The 23,850-nt window shown below is 42.1% G+C and overlaps 1 protein-coding gene across 1 annotated transcript; it reads left to right on the top strand.

The window, feature by feature from the left end:
* Window positions 1-1,146: 1,146 nt before the first annotated feature.
* On the top strand, window positions 1,147-22,175 carry LOC308138176 (transmembrane protein 150A). Its single transcript, XM_080507186.1, has 8 exons — window positions 1,147-1,409; window positions 2,274-2,515; window positions 7,197-7,244; window positions 7,613-7,699; window positions 8,593-8,660; window positions 13,305-13,432; window positions 17,812-17,989; window positions 18,865-22,175. Exons 2-8 carry the CDS (start codon window positions 2,451-2,453, stop codon window positions 19,134-19,136), a joined length of 846 nt encoding a protein of 281 aa, XP_080363312.1. The 5' UTR covers window positions 1,147-1,409; window positions 2,274-2,450; the 3' UTR covers window positions 19,137-22,175.
* Window positions 22,176-23,850: the final 1,675 nt, after the last annotated feature.

A 23,850-nucleotide genomic window follows, 5' to 3' on the forward strand; every position in this document is an offset into this window, starting at 1 on the left:
TCACATTTTTCATTTGATTTTAAGATCTAAAATGCACATTTTATTGTGTTTCCTCACTTACACAATATGAAAACATTTGGAGTTGTGGTTGTTTAAAGATTGGCTGTCAATTTACTGGTCTGGCCCACTCAAGCTCAAATGATGCTGTGTGCGGCTCCTGAAGTTAAATTAATTTGACACCCTGACAGTGAAGGATGGATGCAGTAAGACAAGCATAGGTTTAAAGCTCCAGGGGGCAGCAGAAACAGCTTAAACTTGCACGGCATTAGTTAATCCAGCAGACAATCTCTGACACAATATCATATTGTCTGTTCTGCTATCTATAACCTAATGTTGTGCTCTGATTCAACCTGAATCATCTAGAAGTTTCCTTTATATAAAAATGAATTAAATTGCATGTGATGAAGTGGTAAGCCTAAAATGACAGAGACATATTTTACTTTTGCAATATACACATTCACCCCGTGTACACCAACAAATTATTGATACTGGTCACTTTCAGAAAAGTGATATGTGTAAACATTTTATTGAAATACTTTTGTGCATGGTGGAACCTCACCTCACAGTGGGAAGGTCATGGGGTCACACACTGGCTGGGCCATGGAGTTTGAATCTTCTCCCCATGTGGGTTTCCTCCCATAGTCCAAAAACATGCACGTGAGGTTAATTGATGACCCCTGAATTACCTCTCTGTGTGGATGTGTGTGTGTGAAGTTGTTTGATTGCCCTGGTGACCAGTCCACTGTGCATCCTGCCCTCGACTACAGTTGCATGGGATTAGGCCCAATTTATAGAAGATTGACTTTTTTGGTTTCGGGTGCTTTTTACGTCAACATTAGGTGATAATACATGAAGTGTTGAGACTTTATAATGGAATCTAATGATCGTTGTCAAAAGCCATATTAGCGTATGGTAATTATCACATGTTCCAGAAAGACTAAATTATTTACTAGTATGAACACACGTCGTGTTGTGTCCTGTTTTTACTTGATGATTTAGTGGTGTGTGGCTGTACGGATGGTTGTACGGTCAGCGTGCCCGCAGACACGCCCACCCGGCGGGGCGCGCGCGCTGTGGGGCGGGAATGTGGGCGGAGCCACGCAGCTGGACGTTTTGGAGGAGTCTCGTCTCGTGGCGGCGATGCATAGACGCACCACCGCGAGTCAGCAGCCTCATCCTCCCCCCCCTTCCCATTCACCACCGACACGGACTGCCAGCACCGACACTGCGTTAAAAAACACGCACAGACGTGTGTGAACGCGGAGCCGGAGCTCGCGGCTGTTTCGGGTTCACCGGATTCGTGGAGGACGCGTCCGCGTGCTCAAAAGTTTCCCGGAAAAAAATCCCGAAAAAAAAACAAAAAAAAAAAACAGAAAACCCAAACTTCCTCGCGAGTCAAAAGACGAAAGGTGAGTAGACACAGATTTTCTTCTGATACTTGATGCTCGTTGGAGGAACCTTTCTTTACTAAGAAAGGTTCAACCACTATTCTATTTTAATGAAATGAACTCATCTGCCACGAGATTGTCGTCCAACTCTAGATAAACATCGGAGCGTCATTAAAAGCTGCAACATTATCTTTTGCCCGAAATCAATGGTTTAACCTAAAACAAATCATCAGTTGTGATCGATTGTTTTATATCTTTTCTGAATCATATTTAACTGAATCCATCTTGAATCACAGGGATGCAGGGAGTTTGTCATCATGCCTGATATTCTGTTATAATTATCCTAAACCTGATGCTGACACACGTCTGCACATTTTTAGTCCTAAAACCACAAAACGGATAAAACCGTCATTCTGCTATGCTGCCATCATAAATATGCATTTTCACTGACAGAGGACAATCTGACTGCTTTCAAGTACACATTTATTCTTCCAAACATTTTTCTTTTTGGTTGAAATTTTAACCGATGACCAGGTTCTTATATTTCTACCATCTTAAATACCTAAATGAATGTAAACAAACAGTTGTAGATTATTTTAATATATAAAAAGCCAGTTGCTGCAGCCTTAGATAAATGCAGAGATGCAACCTATATAACTATACGTACATAAGATATATTCACCTTATTAATCGGAAGGCTATTAAATTGACAGGTTGGAAATTGAATATTTCCACGAAGAATGATTCAAAACACAGTGGTTTCATATTTAAGGTTTCAATTCTAATTCAACAAATTTTTGATGCTTTAATGATGATGATGATACAGATTGTGGTGTTGAATAATCTATCCTAACCAAACCCATATCTGTTCTTTTCTTTCACCAGCTGAGAGGGAACATCACTCTTGCCATCATCCCAACTGTCAGCTCCCATCTCCAGGAAAATGAATCAGTCGGCGGTAATGCAGATGTCAGTGACGCTCAGTTAAATGTTTGTACTACTTGATCAGATATCGCTCGGCTGGAGGAAAAAGAGGAAAGGGGCTGTTCAACGTGCTGGAAGATGTCTCTTTGGATGATACTGCCTGTTAGCCTCCCAGTCCTGACCATCACTGGGATCTGGGTTGTGTAAGTGTTTCCTCCACTTTTATTGCAAAAAGCTGAATAATCTATGGATCGAGGCTGTATAGCTAAATCTTTTCATGTCTAATAATTGCACTGTGTTGTAAGTACTGATGTATGAGTGAGAGAAGAAATGTAAGCTATGCTGTTGGAGTATAATGGTATTTTGTGACGTAAAAGCAGCTTTTTCTGTTATTACAACAGCTGACCTTGTGAAAAGTGCAAGAAGTCATTATTTCTATTCAATAGAGTCGAATGTATGTTCACAATGCATTCTCGCAGTGAAGCACCCCGCAGCTCTCCTACTACATGGAAGCTTTTATTCCTAAATAGGAAAAATGTATAGTAGATCTGGGCACATACAGTATAAACAGCACAATGATGCCATATTGCTCAATGTATGTGTTTTCTTTTCATATCCGATCCATAAAACAAGTTATATATGCATTGGTTTTAACTACAAAGCCTAATCACCAGGAACATGTGTTTTTGCTTATCTATTTCATGCAAAACACGCAGAGATAGTTCGTCTGTATGCCTCCAATCCACCAATCTGCTGTTTATATTGGAACGAGACCTGGTTTGATGCCTCAGCCTGTCGTACCTTCAGGAGAGCAGCGCTGCATATTTATTCAGAATTCCTGGGAACCATGGCAATTGCATGTTGGATTAACTCTCTCCAGGAAAGATCTGAGATTTTCACCCCTCTCCTACAAGTGAGACGCGCAGGATTTTCAGTTCATTTAAGATATTTGAAATGGAGTTGGATGAACCGTAGAGAAAAGGATGAATACTTCCTGGTTACACTCGGGCTGACTGCTCTCTTCTCTGATCTGTTATTACTCCGGAGGAGGAATGCAAAACCCGAAGGGAGGCAGAGACCGATGGCTCAATTCCAAGTCGCCATGGCTTTGTATCCAGGCTGTAAGCTACATCACCTATGAGTTGCATGTCATGTGGACAAAAATGTCTTATCAGGTGCCGAAACAGAGACCCTCTACAGGAATTGTTTTACAGCCCAAGGCGTTTGCCTTTTTCTATAGATATATCGCTCAAATATTGTTGTCGGTTGAAATTAAAGGCTGTATTTCAGTTTCCTCCTCAGTGATTTAAATAATGCCAAGAAAGCTGCTATGACGTTTTATAGTAAAGAGGAATGAAGGGTCTTTTTGTTGTTGTTGTACTACCTTGGATTGTCAAAGGATGTGAAACTATGACATATTGCAATAACTCGAGGACAAGTGCGGGTGACCTGGAGGGAGAAAGGTAAATACTGGAAAGGGAGTAATCGAATAATTAGGCTGGATTTTCACTCTGCATCTGGTGGCCATGCCCTCTGCATGAGGTGGTGTGTAGAGGCAGGCCTGTGCCCACCCAAGAGTCTTGGCTGAGATTCTGCTGCTGACCTTTTACAAGTTAAGTAATCTGTCTTAAACTGCAGTGTGACTCAACAACCAGTAACAACTCATAACCACAATTTCTTGGCTGTTTGGATGCTTTACTTCACCTTACAGATGTTGTTTTTGTTTTTTTTTGTTAAACACATTTTTATTCCAGATTATCAAAGACTGCCCTGTGTGCTTTACTTAAACTGAGAGAATCAATGGGAGCTTACTCTTTACTGCCCCGTTTCATCCATATTTGATGCATCACACCCTTTCCTGGGGTTATTTTTGCACCGCGTTTGGGAATTTTCTCTGTGCAAAGCCGATTTTTCCATGGAAGCTGATCCTAAATGTTCCTTGTTTAAGTAAAGAGACCTGGTCTGTTACTCCGTATATATTGCTCATAGGCTTGCAATTACACTTTACAACCACTGCTGAGTTTTGATAGAGGGCTAATTATATAAACAAACCTATTATTACTGCGCCTCCCCCGAGAACATAAAGCACTGGTTTAGTTTCACATACAGCTAAAAAAGTCTACTTTATTTAGAATTGTTCCAGTGCAGCACGGGTGCTATTTTAGCTTTAGATGCTGACCAAATATACAGAAAGCGAATCAGATGTTATGGAAAATTGAACAACTTTTGCTGGCCGTAGTTCAGTTTTCTGTATTTTGTGAATGATTCTCTCTGGTTTCCCCTCTCGATTCTTTGCAGGATTGTGTTGTTGTTGTTGTTGTTGTTGATGATGATGTTGTACTGCGGTTAGTGGGCTCAGCGCTGCCAGTCCTCTACCTCAGAGCCATGTTCCACTCACATCAGTGGGTTACCTCACAGCATTATGCTGGAGCGGCGCTCTGTACAGCAACATGGGCCCCATCTGGCATATATGACTTTAACTTGATGATTCAGGTAACTTGATTCCCGCCAATGAGGCAACCAGTTGTTTACAAATGTCAGTTTGTTCCAGCTGTGTTGTAGTATGTTGTGAAGGTAAATGAGATGAGCCACAGTTTTCTGGTTATTATTTTTAGATTGGATTTGGTAGTTGAGCTGTCTTGTGCTGGACATTACAATGAAATCATTTCAAAGTGTTGCATACACAACAATATCAGGGGGAAAAAAAGAGAAAAGACTCTTCCATGCAATATTGGTGTGCGCCTTCAATTTGAGCATCAGGTATGTGTGTGATTGAAAGATTGGATTGTGACTTGGATATTATCGACCTTGGAAATATTCCCAATTGGTGTTTAACCTTCTCCTGAACTATGGCTGCTTTTACAAATCAGTACAGATTGCCTGTCTGTGTGACTCCGTCTGCCGCCTCACCGCCCTCTGACAGCCCAAACAGTTTTCATCAGCAAATAAAGAGGACTTAAAGTGGAAAGACCATTTCCTTCCTTGATGTCCACTTTTACTACTTGACATGCTCACCAAGAAACGTCACTGGACTTAGTTGCAATACAAAAACTTTGCTTTGATTCATCAGTACAAACAACTTCAAGCCACCAGTGTTTTCTTTCTCTCCGTCAGTCATGAAACATGCAGATTATCTGTACAGTTTGTCTCGCGTGTCTGTGCTGTTCTTTCGGACATGGACGGACACGGGAGAAAAGATTTGATCCACTCATGCCGCTGGTGGGGAAATAATGATGAAGCCAAAGCCATTGTTAAATTCAGCTCTTCATCAGGCTGAAACAAGGAACCCTCTTTATTCTCACGTGTGAAATAAAATGTTTTTTTTTGTGGTCAGGAAATATTTATGGTAACAACTTGAGGCATAATAACACAAGTGATCACTATAGTTCAATTGAAGACTGTCCCATGATGATTGTTAGTTTCAGTGTGTGGAAAATTGATTTTTGAAGCCAATGCAGCTCTCAATAACAAACAAAAGAGACGGCAACATTCTTTAAATACTATTTTATACAAACATGTCAACCTTGGTGCATATTGTTATAGTATATTTGTTTATCATCTCAAAAGGAAATGTAATATAGTAAATCGTGGCATTTAACAGTTTGAGCATCAACTTTGATGTTGAATATAATAACATCCGTACACCTAAGTTGAACTGCTTGACTGCCAGGCTTCACGCAGAGTTTTCAACATTTTGGGTTGAATTTTTCAGTTAAAAGTATTAGTAGTGTTTACTCTAAATCAAATACAGCTATCAACTTTTGATCCACGGGTTATTGACCTCTGTGTCGATGCGGCTGGTCACTGACCCAGGCAAGTGATGGATTGTACTGTCAATCAGACCAGCTAAACTGACACAAACTGGAATTTCCTGTGTGGCCCTGCGAGTTGACGATGGACTGATAAGAAATGGTCAAATGTCAGGTCATGTCATTCCTCACAAGTTGGAATATGTGCAACTCTGGCAGGTCACAGTGGCAGGAATCAGGTACTCTGGAAATCGAGGATTGAGATAAGATGGAGATCATTTTTGTATTAGCATAGAGCGTGACAATGGCAATAAACGCAGAGGCCCAGATATAAGAATCCAAATAAAAAAGCAATAGTGCAAATATATCACTTTTATGGTCTCCTGTAGTTTTGTAAACCTGTAGTTTAAGTTCATCTCTCATTCAGATCTGGGAAAAATGAACATCTTTCAAAATTGTCCGAGTCTGTATCCGTTTGATAATGAACACATTTTTGACGCAATAATTTCGTCTTTCATGTTTTGGTTTTGGTTCAAACAGTTTGGTTATAGATCGCCGGGCAGTTGTTTTTGGTCGGCAATTCCCCAACGGTGTCAAATGTGTATGTAAAACACGAAAATATTCTCACTCAGCGGCCGCTCGCGTCGACACGGCGCTCATTTAGAAAATGACTTCTCTGCATTTAACTCACCTTCTCCATAATTAACCTTAACTGCACGCACGGGGAGCGGTGGTCAACCTTGCTCAGGGAGCCAAGGTGGGATTTGAACCTGTGATCACCCGATCCGGACTCCACTTCTCTTGTATCTGCATTTATAATTTGCATTCCTTGTGAATACGTTAATTTCTATTTGTAAAGAAACAGTTTGAGCCAGCATGAACTGCTGTTCATCGATATTCGGTTGAAAATGAAACTTTTCTTCCTTATTTTTTACTCGGCATGTTCAAACACGGTGATAGTTTACTTCCTCTAACATCGTGAAGGTCACCGTGATATCACAATTTTTCTATTGGTTTGGTTGGAAACGGTGCATTTCTCGCTACTTGTGTGGACTATAATTTTTCAGTTATTCACTGAGTTTGTCTGACAGTCTCCTTTCTAATTTAACAAATTATTTCCTTTCGTCTCTTCCAGCTATGCCATGGCCTTGTACAACCAGCATGTCTGCCCCGTGGATAACTGGTATGTTGCTCAATCTGCTTCTTGTTTTACTTCATCATACCTCCCTTCACACTCAGCGGTCAGTCTTAAACTAAATTAAGGAAGTCAAAACTACCCTGATCATTATCTTCATCAGTTGTCCTTTTTTTTTTTTTTCTTTTTCTTACTGAGCTGGACTCGAGTACACAAAATAAAATAGTGTAACACTGTTTCTTTGCCAGGTTTTGTTTGATTTTTGTTGGGGGTTTTTTGTATTCAGTTCAGTAGAAACACTTTTATTTTTCCCAAAGGGGCAATTTAGAAGTCACATAGAATGGTTATACACACAAAAACATTTACAAAATGTTGAAAGGATATCAAAACATCAACAAAACTGTTTTCTATTCCAGGTTGTACAACCAGTCCTGTGAAGAAGAACTGTATTTGCAGAGCGGGCCGTCTCTGTGCTGCACACTAGACAATGTACCTCTCATCAGGTTAGTGAGACTCCCACCCTTCTCCTCTCCTCTCCTCTCCTCTCTTTTCTTTTCGTGGATTGTTTTTTTTCCCAGAGATTATAAACAGGAACACATTCCAGTTGTTTTACTTGAGCTCTGTTGACACATTATTGTCGGAAAAATAGCTAGTAACTTTTAAAGAGAGGGAGGGAGTGTGTGTGCGCGTGCGTGCGTGTGTGAGCGTGTATCTCAAAATAGCTTGCGGCTGACATATCCCGCCTGCCATCGTGGCAGTTCAGAGGCAAAACACCCAGGTCTACACTTAACCATGTAAACATGGGGGGGAGTCAGCTTACATTTGGGAGGAAATCAAGACACTCCGGTTCCTTTGTTTAGTTTTTTTTTTTTTTTTTTTGCCGTGCCGAGATTTCAACATCAAAGGCCGTTTGTGGCACACAAATACTGCAGTTTGCATATAAAGTAAAGCATTTTAATTCACGTTAAAAGTAGTGCGGTGACCTTTAGAAACTCAGTACCTCAAAGAAGTGCCTGGGAATCGTTGGGAGTTTCTGTAGTGAATGGTAGATTTTCATCTGCGGTATGATTTGAAGAATGTGTGTGTGTGTGACTGCAGTCAGCTGAGAGGACTTTGGCTTTGCAGGCAGCAGGAACTCAGGCACAGACGGCCAGTGTTGACTGTCTCCTGGTTTCCCCTCCTACAAACATTTCCCATTCCTAGAAGAGAGTTGGTATGTAGTAGGTGAAAAGTCAAAGACTTGGCGACGGGATGTGAGGCAGCACAGTTCATGCTAACAGCGTGCTATAATTCAGAGGTTAGGGGGCGGGAGGGGGAGTGTGCGTTAGTGTTGCCGTGTAATATCCACAGGTTGATCACATCGGTCTGATTTATCTATGTGTACTCTTTCCTGCAGTAAATGTGGGACTCTTCCTCCAGAGAGCTGCTTCTTCAGCCTTATCTGCAGCACTGGCTCGTTCATGGGTAAGGCGTCGGACAACGCACACACATCCGTCAATGCACTGGACATCGCACTAACTCACTCACTGACCCTTAATCCATCAATCAGTTGATCGATTAGATCCCCTGTCATGGCGGTGAGAGCAGTTCAATGTGCTTCACCTTGAAGTCTTGAAAACATATAAAATAAACTCAATTTGTCGCTTTTAAAGACCAATATTTTTTTGACATCATGGGATCATGATACTTCTTCTCTCTCAAAGTGAAACTAATGCTCACAGCATGATCATACAAGCTCATTTATTTCTGCTTGTGTGTAAATCTCACAAACGGGCAGTTGAAACTCTGCATGTGCTTGCGAATGAGCGTGAAAACGAGAGCAAATTTATCTTCAGAGTAGCAGAAATTGACGCACACACACACACACACACACACACACACACATGCCCTGGGAGCGTGTGTTGTAGCCGACACAGGAAAAGCATGCGCTATATCAAAGAGGAGAGGGAGCTCCCATGTGCTGCACTGTAGGTCTTTTGTTGGTCCACACGTGTTGCTGCCCTCGTTCACTGGATGTTCTCACTGCCCTGATCTAGTTAATGTTTCCCAGCTGTGGTGTAGACGTGTGTGTGTGTGTGTGTGTGTGTGTGTGTGTGTGTGTGTGTGTGTGTGTGTGTGTGTGTGTGTGTGTGTGTGTGTGTGTGTGTGTGTGTGTGTGTGTGTGTGTGTGTGTGTGTGTGTGTGTGCGTGTGCGTGTGTGCGTGTGCGTTTCAGGCCCGTCTGTCTTATCTAATTGCTGGACTCTTGATCGTTCCCTGGACATTTCAAAACAAGTAGCGCCATTGTTTTCTGTTTCTCGCGTTGTTTGTTATCCACATTTCCAGCATTGGTCTGTGATGACAGTCAGAGAAACAACTGTTTCGAAGTATTTTATTTTATTTTTAATTCATGTGTACGCAGCGAGACTACACAAATCCTACTGTGTTGACTGGACTGTTCCACCTCAGTGTGAAGTCTGGCTAGAGACAACCCGAGAAAAACTAAGCACAAGGGAGCACAACCAACTATTTTCATAGATACCTACACAGGTGTAGAAGACAAAGAAGTGGGGTGTGCATTGCGTGAATTGTGTGGCAACCACACAACAGACACGCTAAGCTCTCTCCACTGTTAACCCGATTACTTAATCGCGGTGACGGTTTATGTTGACTCATATTTCAGAATACATTTTGTTTGTGCTCTTCTTCGCATCTGTGTCTATCTTTAAAAGCCGTGGGGCTTAATACAGGTTTTCGCAGGTATTTTTGCTTCCGACCAAAGCTGTGACTGGTAAACAGCTGTCGATATTGCAAGTCTGTAATCACAACTAGTTCCTGCAACGTTGTAAAGCAAATCGAACTGTGATTAAAAGGACACAGGCTCATACAGATACCTGTTTTGTTTGGTGCCTCAAGCTATAGTGTTGTCATAACATTTTGGGAAAATACAATTTTTTTTTCATTTCAGTGGACATATATCATTTTTCTTTTGCCTGATGATAAAAAGAATTATAATATACCTTTGCGCAGTTTTGGGTGAATTCTGTTTGTCTGACAGTATTTTGTGAGTTCTGTCAGTCAGACGCTGTGTCATTGTTTGTCGCTCTTTGAGACACAAATCGCAACGGTGACACAATTTCAGAGTGAATTCTGAACCAAGGCTGTAATTCAACCTGAGTCGAGTGGATCTTCATTCTTCACTTCTTCTCAGTCGCACTCTCAGCTGCCTTCCATTGAATTCTTCCAGTCTGTAGATATTTTAATACCAGTTGTAAGGCCAGTTATTAAGGCTTAACAAAAGTAGGTTAAGTTGATGTGGTATGTAGTTCTATAACAGACTATTGTAAATAATCAGCGCTTAGCTTTTTAGCCTGTTGATTTCTTGGACGTCTGTACCAGCTACAGTTGGCTCAGGGCTTCACTATTAAGCGGGATAAGACGCCCTCGCTGAACTGTATATTGCCCCATAATTGTCACTCTCCTTTTATTCCAGTTTCCACCTTTCTGGCAGTTTGCACAGGTTATGGGTTTGAAGACAATGCTTGCATTCTTTCTCTGGGTGCCTCCTGTGCAGAGAACGCGGTCCGGTGTTTGGGTAGGAATGGATCCCTTTACGGGGGGCGGCAGGGTTTGTTTTACTGTAAGGTGTGGTGTGACATGAGTGGAAATATTTACCGGTGTGCGTGTGTGCATGCTTCCAGTATCGATGCAGGTCTGTGCTTGTAGCAGCGTGGTCATACGAACATCATAGTAAGGCCACGTTGTTGCAACGTGACTTTGCAGGCGCGAGTAACTGCAGTGTGTGTGTGTGCGTGCACGCAACATTGTGTGAGGCGCTCCACTTCCTCCCTGTGCTTCCTCCGTTCATGGAAGGAGGAGGAATACGAGAGCTGGAGAGGGCAGCCGTTTGTGTGAGCAGCTGAGGCATCTGTATGTAAAATAATTCATAATGTTGTGCAGTCAGACAGCAGTTAGTTTGACCCTCTCGTGCCAGGCGGAGGTCAGCTCGCTGCTTACTCATCAATCCCCGATGCAGGAGAAAGCCATGACCTCAGCGAGAAATGCATCCTCAAAGGAGCCAAACCCAAGCTCACGGTGCGCTTAAAATAGGCTAAATGTGGAAGAAGCACATGCAAATAAAAAATAGTATTCTTCTTGAACCTTCAGTGCTTGCTGTTATCATTTTATAGTAACATGTTAAATGTCAAGTATAAATATTTCCATTTGTCAGGATGAAGTGGTCGTTTTTGTAGAAACGGGAAACAAGGAAACGCACAGCCAGCCAGTCTGCAGCATGGAGACTGTCATGCTATAATCTAATGAAAGAAATTGCACTTCGCTTTGCTTGTCCTTTCAGTGATACAGTGTGTTCTTCATTTCAAATAGCAACTGGGGAAAAAAAAAAAAAAAAGGACGACAGTGAGATTGTTTCCAAGCCCGAAGACTCTGCTGTTTGTTTTTCCATGAGTGTAACTGAAGTCACTTTGCCAAGAGGATTGTAATTCTAAGGAAATGAACAAAGCTGCCACAATTACAAATCCACACTCACCCAAACGGATGAGGTTACCACAATAGAAATAAAGTTACTACACATTTGAATCCCACTGCACAGTTACATCTGATGAATTGGCATCCGAATATGCTGCATTTCCAAGTATTAACTTTAAGGTCTCTGTTAAGTGTTTTTGTGAAATTGAATTACAACATTTCACTTTGTTTACTTAAGATAAATGGATTGAAATCACAAATGATCACAAGATTTCCAAACGTTACATTAACATTCTGAGATGATTAATCATTTCCTGTTATTCCCCCTGGGAGTGCCTCAATGTTGCTAAAACCTTTTGACTTTCATTGTTTTTGTCAAACTTTTAAGTGTTCTGTGGTGCAGTGGTGAGTGCTCTCTCTCCTCACAGAGAGAAAGCCCCAAGTTTGAGTCCTGTGTGAACATTCTCTGTGCATGTTGCATGTTATCCCCCACATGTGCAGGGGATTTCCATTCACATAATATTTGCATGCATTTGAGACTAAATGGTACGTCTGAATTGACCATTCAGGTTGTAGACTGCTGCTGACTGAAATTGATGTTTTTCTTTTTTTCCAAAGCTAGTTTTGTTTGTGCCGTCTTGGTGGAATTTCCTTCCAAGTGTCTATTTGCAATTTTAATCTACACTCAACTTGAGTATCCTCACGAAAGCTGTCATGAGACACACTGTATACATGATTACTGCCAAAACTGCTCTGCATCTGAAACTTGAATCCCGCGTTTACTCAACTACATCAACTTGTGTTTTTGCCCAGATAGAGTAGCCCTCGAATGTGTTGTGCTGAGGTTGTGGCCCGGTCAATAAATGCGTCTTCCGTCAATGAGACACTGACTCTCAGCCAGACAGGCGACAACATGTCCAAACCACTGGTGCCGACAAAGCTTTACATGGTTTCATTCTTCTTCCTCTCCATGACCACAGTTTGTTTGCTGCTTCTTCTTCTTCTTTTTCTTCTTCTTCTTCTTCTTCTTCTTCTTCTCTTGGCAGACCCTCCTAAATTCTGCCTTTTACACAGGCAGAGTTAACGCAACAGTTTAGTCTCTGAGACAATATATGAGCTCAGGGTCGAGCCTCGAGGGACTCCTTGTCCCCCGCCAATTCTGCCCCCCCCGTCCCGTACACCGAGCTCGGTCAGCCTTCATGGAACAGAAGCTGTGAGGAGCCGACAAAGACGGACCAAGCAGGGGTCAACTCCTCCGTGCTGCAACAATGCCCCCAGTCAGAGCCTGTTAGCACATCAGTACTCATCTGTCCTGCACACTGTACTCTGTTTCCCTTCACCTTTTCAAAGCCTGGACCAACCCCCACCCGATTTATCACTGCTCACTCACTTTCCCGCTCTTTCCTGCCGCCGATATTTTTACATGAAATTGGGCTTCCTGTAATTCTCACCCCGCTTCCCAGTAATTCGTGTGTTTCTTGGCCTAGTGAGGTATGAGAGTGTTTGCATGAAGCAGAAGCCAGGCTCTCTGTGGGACTCTTCCAAAATAAGCTCAATAATTTGTCATCACCTCTTTCATAGTGATTGTTTAACCGACTAATGAATCTGACTCTTGTCTCTTTGTCGCTCTCTGTTTGTGCAGTTATGGTGATCGTGCTGCTCCGCTATGCCCACGTCATCGAGAAGCATCAGAACTGTGTTCTGAACACGGCGAGTCTCTCCACAGGCTGGATCTGTGCTGCTGGACTCATCATGGTGGGAAACTTCCAGGTATGACCTTTTGGTTAATTCCTCCTGCAAATGGCAAAAACAACGGATTCATGTTTTGCAATACACCATGAAATTATAAAACGGACAAAAGTGTAAAACAATAGTGATACTTTATCTACTTTTTCATGCTCATGCCCAAGAAAAATGAGCTTCCATTTTTCTTTCTCGGTTTTTCTCATGAATGGGGAACCGCTTTTGACGTCTCGTTGACACTTCTTTCTGCTTTGTGACGCAAATCAATTTGTTATCTACAGATTCAAAGAATCTATCTTGTAGTTGGAATAATGGGGAACCTAAAATAAAGGAACCTACCCTTACTGAAGTTATTTGTATGTAGTGAGGAACTTCTTGACATTTAAATATTTGGATGCCAGTTCCTAAAGAAAATAACCACATCTTTGGGTGAGAACTTGGTTAATGTGAGTGGTAGTAACAAATGTTTCCTGTTGCGAGGTGCGATGAGCCGTTATGTGCTGCTTTATTGAGACACCCTCGGTATTGCCAACAACTGTGGAATTTGGGACAAGGACTCCAGAGATAATGTCTGGATGAGCAAATGTATCTTGTATCGCTGCGGCCCTTCAACTCTTCTAATTTAGATAAGTGGACTTGTTACAGGGAAGGACAAATTCAGGAGGACTTGTACCCACCACAATGGTGAAATTGTCAGTTTTGAATGAATCATCATAGCGATGCACCATATTGCAACTCTGTCTGCGTCTATATGTCATTCTTTGCATATTTACATCTGAAATCCGTCTGGAGTTCGTCTGGAGAATCTAGGAGTTATGCAGCTCTCTGTGATTGCTTGAATTGGATTCTTTGATATGTTGAAATCTTGGCATGCACTGTGAAGTCTGCCATGATTTTGTTTGTTTATAACATTTTAGTTTTTGATTGTGTTGACATTGATGGGAAGCAGATACATACTTTCGTGATGCATAATTCACTATTCATCTGCCGTGGAAATGAGTTTGTAGAAACTTCGGGCACGGCTTCTCCCGCCGTGGAGCGACGCAGAGGAACAGGGACTAAATATGTCCCGTGGTCGGCAGGACACCTTTCGTCACACTACGTTTGCAGGTCAAAAGCATTTTAACAGAGTCTGTGGAGCAGATATTCACAAGTGGCACTTTATGCTAAGAAAGCCGTCTTCAGCCTCTTTTCCCGCTTTTCCTTCGAGGCCTCAGATTTGCAGAACTGTGGGGAATTTTACCGAAAGAGCCAGGAGGAAGTGAGTCATCAAATCTGTCCATGCGTGGAGAGGAGTCTGGCAGACAGGGTGTGTGTGGCGGACGCCCCATCTATACGCAATTAGGAGTCTGATCCTCATCACTCGTAGAAAATCCTCTCTGGCAGCTTGGGACATTTGAGCGCAATAGCAATAACGTTGATCTACAAATATACTGTAAAGACCACGTGAAACAATGGAAATTTGGCTTCAAAATTGTGCAAATATTCAAGTTCGTAACCGCAGAAGACTTTAGCGTGAGATTCTCAGGCAGGCAAACACCATAAACCGTCTGACAGCTAAAAATGTGAATCCAACAGATCAAAGAGAATAAAAACACCAGGAACATGGCTCATAGTAACAAACTGCACTGTTACATAAGGCTTTGGCAGCACAGCTGCAGCGTGGCTGCTGGGGCTTTTCCTGACAGGCAGCCTGATGGTTTGGGCAGAGAAGTACAGGAATAGATGATATAGAAGCATATTGCTGCCACACGCAGATCCATGAATGTGAAATTCTGTGAAAAGATCTTTAGATGTTTGTGCTTAGATACAGCTTTATTTCTGTGGCGGTTTTCAAAAACCACTGTTTGAAATGACAACAAAACAAAGTAGCTTAGAAGAATACAAAGAATATACAAAAAGAATTCTAACCGGAGACAAAAATATCTGAAAACGATAAAATCCATATAATAAAAGTGAGTTCGAGGACGAGAATAAGGCTCATAAGGAGGCAAAAGTTATCATAGATACAAAGCAGTCTGGCTCTGTAAGGGTTTGTAAACAAATAATAAGAACTCTTAAATTCAGATCAAGGACACATGTGATGTGGTCAGTTCTTCACCTGTGTGTTGAAAATTCCTCTCGTGCTGTCATCTTTGTAGGTTATATCAATAGAATCTTGAGTAAAGGGAATTGCGGCATTGTAATCTGGAAGATGATAAAGCGTGAATTACATTTTTCATTTCAGATGGGCTAAGCAATTATCTGGTACTGCACAACCTTGTTGACCAAGAAAGATCACAGTCATCCATCTGTAAAACAACAACAAAAGAAAACGAATAAAACACAAAACATCCAGTTTTTGCTATCGTTTCACACTTGCAGTGTGGCTTATAGCCATAATTTGAGTGTGATACATAGCTGTGTGTCACCTTCAAGCTTCATCGGTGAAATCATATTTGTTGACGTCTTCATTCAAAGTTAACTGAAAATATTTGTTGGGATGATTCCTTCCGTTTGAGATGTTGGAAGGCCTTTGTTACAATGGGTGTGGCAATAACGGCTCAAAGTCGATGTGTTTCACTTTGTGGTTTCCAGTAAATGAAAACTGAAGCTGGCAGGAAGCTGATCGGTGTTGCTCGTTCTCACACGTCTGTCCTCACTCCTCATGTCGCCGTGTCCACTTTTAGCACGTATCTCCACAATATTCACTCGTTCAGAAACCATGTATCGGTGAAGGATGCACACTCATTGCACGCTCACGTGTATCTCTCTGACCTGAGTCTCTAATGACTGTGAGTTCTGTGTGACTACTATTACTATTCATTTATGCAGGCAAGCTGTTCAGTGTCGGCCTGCGGCGACTGATTTATCAAGCTGATCTTGTTTAGTCATCAAGCTGTACTTTATGCAATGACAAGTATTGCAGCCTGAGACCTTTGGGAATGCAGTGAGAATGGATGAACCTGCAGTTTGAACAGTGATTGATGGATTTTTCTGCAGTCCATTCTCTACTGCATTTTAATATTCCTCCTGGGTTTTTTTGTTTGTTTTTTACAACTCGTCTTTATTTCATTTGAATCAGCCTCACTCCCACGACACAGTCCTGAGACACCACTCAGACCAGGCGTGAAAATGTCCCAGAAATTCAGCAGCAGAAGTGAACTAGATGGCTTGAAGCATCACTCGAGCCAGCAGGTAATGACCAGGCAGCAAGCAAACACTAAACCTTAGGACGAGCGCAGGTCGCCGTACTTTCTTTCCAGCTGTGGACGTGCTTTACATTCCTCACAGTTTTGTAAATCCAAGTGGGCGTCCTCCGTGTTGAACTGGGATAAGGATTTTTTTTCGTTCTGAAGATGAAATCACTAGAGCAGCTCTGGTATAGAATTCAGTATGAAGGAGAACAAAAAGGTGGTTGTGTGTGTTTTATTTTTTGAGTGTCTTAAGTAACAAGTTGGCAGCACTCAGACCCCACACTGTGCTTGTGTGATAAAGTTGGACTGGATGAAGATGCACTACACGGATAATGAATTATGTAAAATTACTGCTAAACTATTATGTTTGAAATCTATTTGTTATTTTCCCAGCTATTGAAAGATTCCATGAAAATGTGTGAACTTTTTGAGGTGTAAGTTTTTACCTTGATACGTCTGGAAATGTTACTTTGTCACTTTGACGATTAGCCCACTGCTTAAGAATGTTAAGTATGTAGTAACCAGGTTAGTGGACAAATGGCTTAGATGACAAAACTGAAAAATTTCTATGGTTTTGCTCTAAAGAATTCCTGAGAATTATATTGTGCAGGGAGACGTTTCACTAAACCGGCCTGTTTAGCGTCGGCCAGGAGAAGGATTTTTTTTCTTCATCTGCCTAGTTTAGTCTTTAAATGTGGCTTTGGGTAATGTGCCATTGAATCTGTTATCTGTGTGTGTGTGTGTGTGTGTGTGTGTGTGTGTGTGTGTGTGTGTGTGTGTGTGTGTGTGTGTGTGTGTGTGTGTGTGTGTGTGTGTGTGTGTGTGTGTGTGTGTGTGTGTGTGTGTGTGTGTGTGTGTGTGTGTGTGTGTGTGTGTGTGTGTGTGTGTGTGTGTGTGTGTGTACTGTTCAGTGAGAGCTGTGGTCACATGCTCCTGACCAGTTCTTTTGTGTATTGTTTCTTATCATTCTTGTGACCAGCAGGGGAATGGAGGCACTCTGTTGTATTACAGCTTGCAGCTTCTCTGTCACTTCTTCTTTTCCCTCTAACTTACAGACTCTAATCAGCTTCCAGCTGATTGTTACACAACACAGGATGATCTGAGTCTGCCTGATGTGGTCACTGTGATTATTCCCCATATGGTGTTGTCCTTTTCAGGGAATGTTTCTGTCTCTTTATGACCGTCTTACTCATTTCAACTTATTCATCTTCTTCTCCCCTTACATGACAGGTGGATAATGCCAAAGTCCTCCACTATGTCGGAGCCGGCATCGCCTTCCCCACCAGTATGCTGTTTGTGTGCCTGCAGTCAGCGCTGACCTACCGACTGGCCAAGACCCAGGGGGAGTACAATTTGGCCCACCTCCGGCTCTGCATGACCTTGCTGGCCTTCGTAGCCTTGGTGCTCAGTATCCTTCTCAGCTGTTAACAGATGGCTGCCTCCGAGGCTGCGAAGTGCATGAAATTAGCACATTGTTCGGTCAAATACACACAGGAAAGTAGTGGGTATAGTCCTGTCTCCTGTCTTCATGGCACTCGGTGTACAGCCACGCAGGAGGGAAGACATGTTTTACATGTCGCTCAGTTCAGGGAAGTTTCTCGAAGTTCAACTAAGTCGTTTGACTTTCTCAGGACAATTTGTATTTCCTTTGTTGTTGAAACTAAAATAACTTTTTGAGGAAGACTTATTGACTGAAAATGTGTGAAAAGCTTGACAGAGAATGGCTTGTGAAAACGAACACATTGTTTTCCTTCCTTCCGTATCATGCAGCCACATCCACAGCTATACACTAAAAAAGATGACCAAGATTACCTAAAGGCAAAATATCCTGATTGCCGTCTGGTGGTTGGTTGGTTGTATTATAGGTCAAAATGTAGCAAATGAAATATGAGCTAGAATAAATCAGCAAAGTACAGAGTCATACTGAAGAGTTGCTATTTATAATCGGTTCATCTTCGTGATCTGCAGCTCTGCCGCGTGAAGCAATAGTTTGCTACTGGGACAGATGGGAGTGTGTGTTTGGAGCTCCATGTTGTGGTTGTCTATATTTGTATAGAGTTTGCATGTACACACACACCTGAGATGTTGACAAATACGACCCTAAAAATTTTTCGCACACAATGTGGTTTGTTTAAGACAAGTCAAACAAACGTCTCCATCGTTCCAAAATGTGACCCAAAAAAACCCAACAACCTGCTATCAGACAAATTGTACTTGATTCAAACAGTTTATCCTCTGCAGCTTCAGCCCCTCTCTCTTCACTTTCCTTAACCGATACTTCAGGCGGAGTGTTTTTCTGTCAGGAGAGTTTTGTCCTGCAACACGCGTCGGCCATCTTTGAATGGGTGTTCTGCGTCATCGTCATGCTGTTCTATGGGACCTTCGCCTTTGAGTTTGCCGGCATGTCGGGCGACACCATGCTGGTGCTGGCCCGGGGAGGCTCCCTGGGACCTGCTGGGAGAGAACACAAGGTGGACACACTGGCGGCGCTGGGAGGGGGCGCTCTGCACGGCCAACTGCATCCCCACCAACCTGAAAACGTGTCCGTCATGTAGCCTGCCGGCACATCTCCGCACCACACAGTTGCCTTCTTTATTCCTTACAAACTCTGGTTGTCGAATGAGTTTAATTATTCATTCTCGGCCACATTCGCTTGAAGCTTTGAGATAAAAAAAAAAAAAACAACAAACAAAAACCAGGCCAGTGCAGCAGCAGCGGTCTCGTGGATCGGCTGCAGCCATGGAGAGCTCAGTTTGACTCGTGCTCACATCAGACTTTGCGTCTGCAAAGAACTTAATTGCATTTTGCACATTGCACAAGGGTGAAACCAAATGTTCTCCTCTACTCTCAGTCCTGTTGTCTGCGACCAGCAGAAGGTGGACTGGTGAACCGGGAGAAGATAATGTACTCTTGACGTCCTACGAACCATCTCAGTCTGGCCATGGCCTTGTCTTAGGAGGCGACTACCACACTGATTTTGTTTCATGTAAAATAGCGAAGGCTGCTGGACAGCCCAGCCGTCAGTGTTGCAGCAGAGAGCAGATGGTGTGTGAGTGTTAGAGTGGTAGCGGGTGGAGAATGGATGGAAGCAATAAATGCAAAGAAAATGTGTCGGACAGAGAAGTACAGAAGTATCTGTGTCAATCCTGGAGACGGAAAAGGCAGCAGTATGCTTTTTACAAACAAGAAAAAACATTCTTATTACAAATGGCGCCCTGTTAATTAAGAGCTCAATCGTTTGTTATTGGTTTTTAAAGTTTTATCAAGTTGGTATACTCAACTTCCTGCCAAAGATGTACAAATGGGTAAGCGAGAGATACAGATTTACTCTATTGGAGTAGCTTGGCTGAGACTAAATGGAAGGTAAACACGGTTTTCGAGGTGGACATCAGGACGTTAATGTGCTCTGTCGCTCTGACGTCTGTATGTATGCACAGATGTTGGCTGTAACAGCCGCTCTCCGTTTGTTCTGTGGTCGAGAAATTGCTTAAAACCATTTCTGTTTGATCAAGCAACTCCACATAAGCTAACCTAACATTATTTTTAACCCAACCATGGGAGCCATGTCCAGAACACTTTGGGCTCTGTGTGTCTGGATGTTTTGCCAGATGTGTCATGTCTTTCGTTTTAATGACATTCAGAACAAGCAGTGGACCAGGTGCTTTTTAAAGACAATTCCTATATCCGAGTGTTGCCTAAAGATTAGGATCAATACAGTGGATTGACACCAAACCGGAAACGATTAAGACGACTTCTCGGTGGATGAGGGGTGATGCAGCGTCCAGAGGCCGAGAGCGGAGCAGATAATTCAAGACAGAGCTCCGGGTTTATTGAGTTTAGTGGCGACGCATCACACGTGTTTTCAGGTCCTGCAGATGGAGGCCTGCCTCCTATTATGCCCCATCAAGGACGTGGAGGAGGATGAGGAAAATGTTGCTCCACCTTCTTGCTTTTTCTTTGAAGCTCTACATAGTTGGGTTTTTTTTTTTTTTTTTGTCAGTCTGTCTCGCTGGTGCAGCGGGACAAAGGGAAAATAAAGGACAACTGTGACACACCGTGTGCTGCCTCTGTGCTGCCGTACAGTATGTGCCAAATATCGGTCCGTCTGTGGCATTGGTGCTAAAACACAAAACAGCCTTATCCTGTGTGCAGTGATGGAGACTCTGTCAGATGAATAAAAAGCAATAATATGAGAAAGAGCTTCAGTCACTGCCTGCTAGTAGTGGGAGCAGGGACAGAAGGTCCCAGTGAGTGCCAGGAATACTAATGTGTGCAAAAATGCTCCTCCATCACAATCACTGTTGGTTACTGTTCATATCTTTTTAAGAAATAGTCGACATCCCCCGTGTATTATTAACACTCTTTGAGGCAAGCAACCTACACACTCAGAAGCTTTAAATGGGCAGTGCTCAGGTTAGTCGGCCGCTGTTGCTTCCCCTTCAAACCACAGCTGGCCACATGTTGGTCCCGTGCCAGCGTTCTGACTGCCGGTGGTTTTTAATTGCAAATTATTCACAGTTTCACAGTCCGTTACATAAAAGCTTAAAAGTGAATCCACTGTCGGGCTGAATGTATCCCCCTCCCAACATGAAGCTGGAGCACAGTGAGACCTCTGCGATGTTTGAAGCACCGGCCGCTCACTGCCTCCCTCTGCTCGTCAGGAAGTGTACTGTAGTGCCATTTGTGTGGAAATCTGATCTGTGCTGTTTTTCTTGGGTCAGCTCACGGGAGGTCTTGTTTTCTACTTTAATAATTACACATGCTCGTAGCCCCAGCCAAGAATGTTAAGTTCGCTGCAGTTTGGGGCCAAATCTGCTTTTGTTTCACTTAAAAATGAGCTTCGCTCTCTTGCCGTGGCTTCAGTTTGTCTTACCGTTCGGCCTCTACATTACTTTGACCATTAAGATTTGATGAAGCCTAAAATTCTCAGTCAAACGATGCTGCTGCTCGGGCACAAAACATCTTTCCTACAAAAAAAAAAAGTCTGCATTGCTCGCTTGACATCTTGTGCTTTACTTCAGTTTTTTTTTTTTTTTTTTTTTTTTTCTTGTTTATGGATCTGTCTGATCTTTGCACTCAGGAAAATGTTACATCACCAGCTGCACCCTTTGATTCAAAGCAGAGGAAACTGCTCGCGCCTGCCTTCTCTGGTCTTTTGTTTCTCCTCGTGTAAATTAGTTGGGTTTTTCTTTTTGTGTGTCTGTGTAGCGTAGGTTGCAACTGCTCCTATCACAGTTTTTTGTGACTGATGTTAGCCATGATGCAATAGAATATTTTTGATTAATCAACACTTTGTACAAGCTGAAAATAAAAGTAAGCCTTTCTGTCGTCAGTTGCTTGTGAGAATGCTTATGCTGCTCACACACACATGGTTAAATATCAGCTAAAATAAAAAAAAAAAACATCGAGCTTACTTTTGCAATCAGTAGACCATTGATGAGAGCATTCTCACAAACTAACACGTAAACCTCACAAAAATCTCATCTCACCCTCAGCTGAACGGCAAGAAGGTCCTTGTGCCTTATGTATTCTTTTGATAATGAAAACCAAAGAGGTTTAGACTCCTAATTCTTTTTTTTTTTAAAGTCCTATGATTGTATACATATATATATATGCCTTAATGTTCAATAAATACAAATTTAAAAGAGCTGCCGTGTGTGTGTGACTGTGTCTGTCCGTCTGTGTGTGTGTGTGTGTACTGTTGTTGAAGGGGTCAGAGATTGGTTCATAACTTTGATTGTCTTTTTTTTTTATTGTTTAATTATTTACAATGTCCAGTTTCTCTGATGATGAAGTCAACAGGAGGCGAGACTGATGGATTAAAAGGAGAAGCTCCTGTACAAAAACATCGGTGACAGTAGATGAAAACCTGAGCTTCACACACATCAGCTTCCTTTCAATCAACCACATGAGAAGCATCTAAACCCACTTTTGATTTTTTTCTTCTTTTCTTTTGTTTCCTTAGTTTAGATCTGGATTTAGAGTAGCTTAACAATACAAGATATTTTCAAACAGCAAGGGTTTCATTTCATTCATTTTCACACATTAAGGAAGAAATCAGTAAAACAAAGTATGATACAGACGGAGAAGACTGTAGAAAATAAGATGAAATAAGCATGTGCATTAAGGCAGAGCAGCATTGGCTCCGAACACTAAAAATGCTGCTGTGTTAAGACATCAGTGGTCCACTAAAGGCTTCAACAGTTTGATGAAAAGAAATCTTGATTCACAATCGGGTCAAGATTAAGACTTTAGAATATTTGTGTCACATTTACAGGCCTGCTGGTAAAATTTAAAAACAAAAGAAATATAGAGGAGACAAGGATGGAAAGCAACTTTCCTCTGAGCATAAAAGTGGAGCAGATGGAAAATATGAAAAACGTAAAACTAAATGACTGTAACATAGTTTGACATCTCGCTGCAGTTTTGATGACCTGTCCTCTTGAACAACGGTGATTGCAAGAGTGCAAACAGCTTCCTGAGGCACACGTTACAAAATAGGACTTTTTTTTTACAGTCCGAAAGAAAAAGTTCTGTTCTAAAGACAAGCCTTTGACTGAGCAGTAATTACACTGCTGGCTTGTTAATAGCATCTTCAAAAGAAAATGAAGCACTGGTGTTGTTTTTGGATATCACTGATTCCCAAATCCGATCTTTGATTTAATGGCTGTACACATTTAAAAAGCACTGATGGTTGTTGTGGTCTGGGGGGAAAAAAAAAAAAAAAAAAGATGAGATACTGAGATGTCTTCTTCGATGTCTCTCTTCTCACCAGGAGGATGTGTCCATTAGTGGCTACAGCCACTCCAGAACATAATTACCTCCTTATCTCTTTAAAGCTGATTTATTCTAACTTTGGCTTTAGTTCTATCATATTAAAAAGAATGTCATCAGTTGGTAAAGCTGGCAGTTGCAGCCCTTGAATAGGCCTCTGGTTCAGCCTCCAGGTAGGATCAGGACAGGCAGGTGGAGTACTTAGAAGACAAGTTTTTTGGGAACCTCCCAACTAAATTCTGGTCGACCGAAGTGGCCGTAAGAAGCTGTTTTCTGGTAGATGGGCCTCTTCAGATTCAGTTCCCTGTGGTGGAAAAGCAACACGGGGTGAGGAAAAGACAGGAGTCATAAGTTAAAAAAAACAAAACAAACTATACAGATTAAGTTGTTTTTGTTGTGTTCATGTGCAGAACAGAGATTTATATCATAATATCAATAACAATAAAATGACTGAAGCAAATCTTGAAAACACTGAGTGTTTCCTCCATTCAAAAA

Source organism: Blennius ocellaris (genome assembly GCF_963422515.1).
Source record: "Blennius ocellaris genome assembly, chromosome: 13".
Lineage (NCBI taxonomy): Eukaryota > Metazoa > Chordata > Actinopteri > Blenniiformes > Blenniidae > Blennius > Blennius ocellaris.

What these genes read in the sequence shown, in the direction of transcription:
- LOC308138176 (XM_080507186.1), top strand. Translation starts at nt 2,451, where the DNA reads ATGTCTCTTTGGATGATACTGCCTGTTAGCCTCCCAGTCCTGACCATC. An exon ending in GTCTGCCCCGTGGATAACTG is followed by an intron (nt 7,245 to 7,612) that starts GTATGTTGCTCA and finishes TTTCTATTCCAG; the next exon opens with GTTGTACAACCAGTCCTGTG. An exon ending in CAGCACTGGCTCGTTCATGG is followed by an intron (nt 8,661 to 13,304) that starts GTAAGGCGTCGG and finishes CTGTTTGTGCAG; the next exon opens with TTATGGTGATCGTGCTGCTC.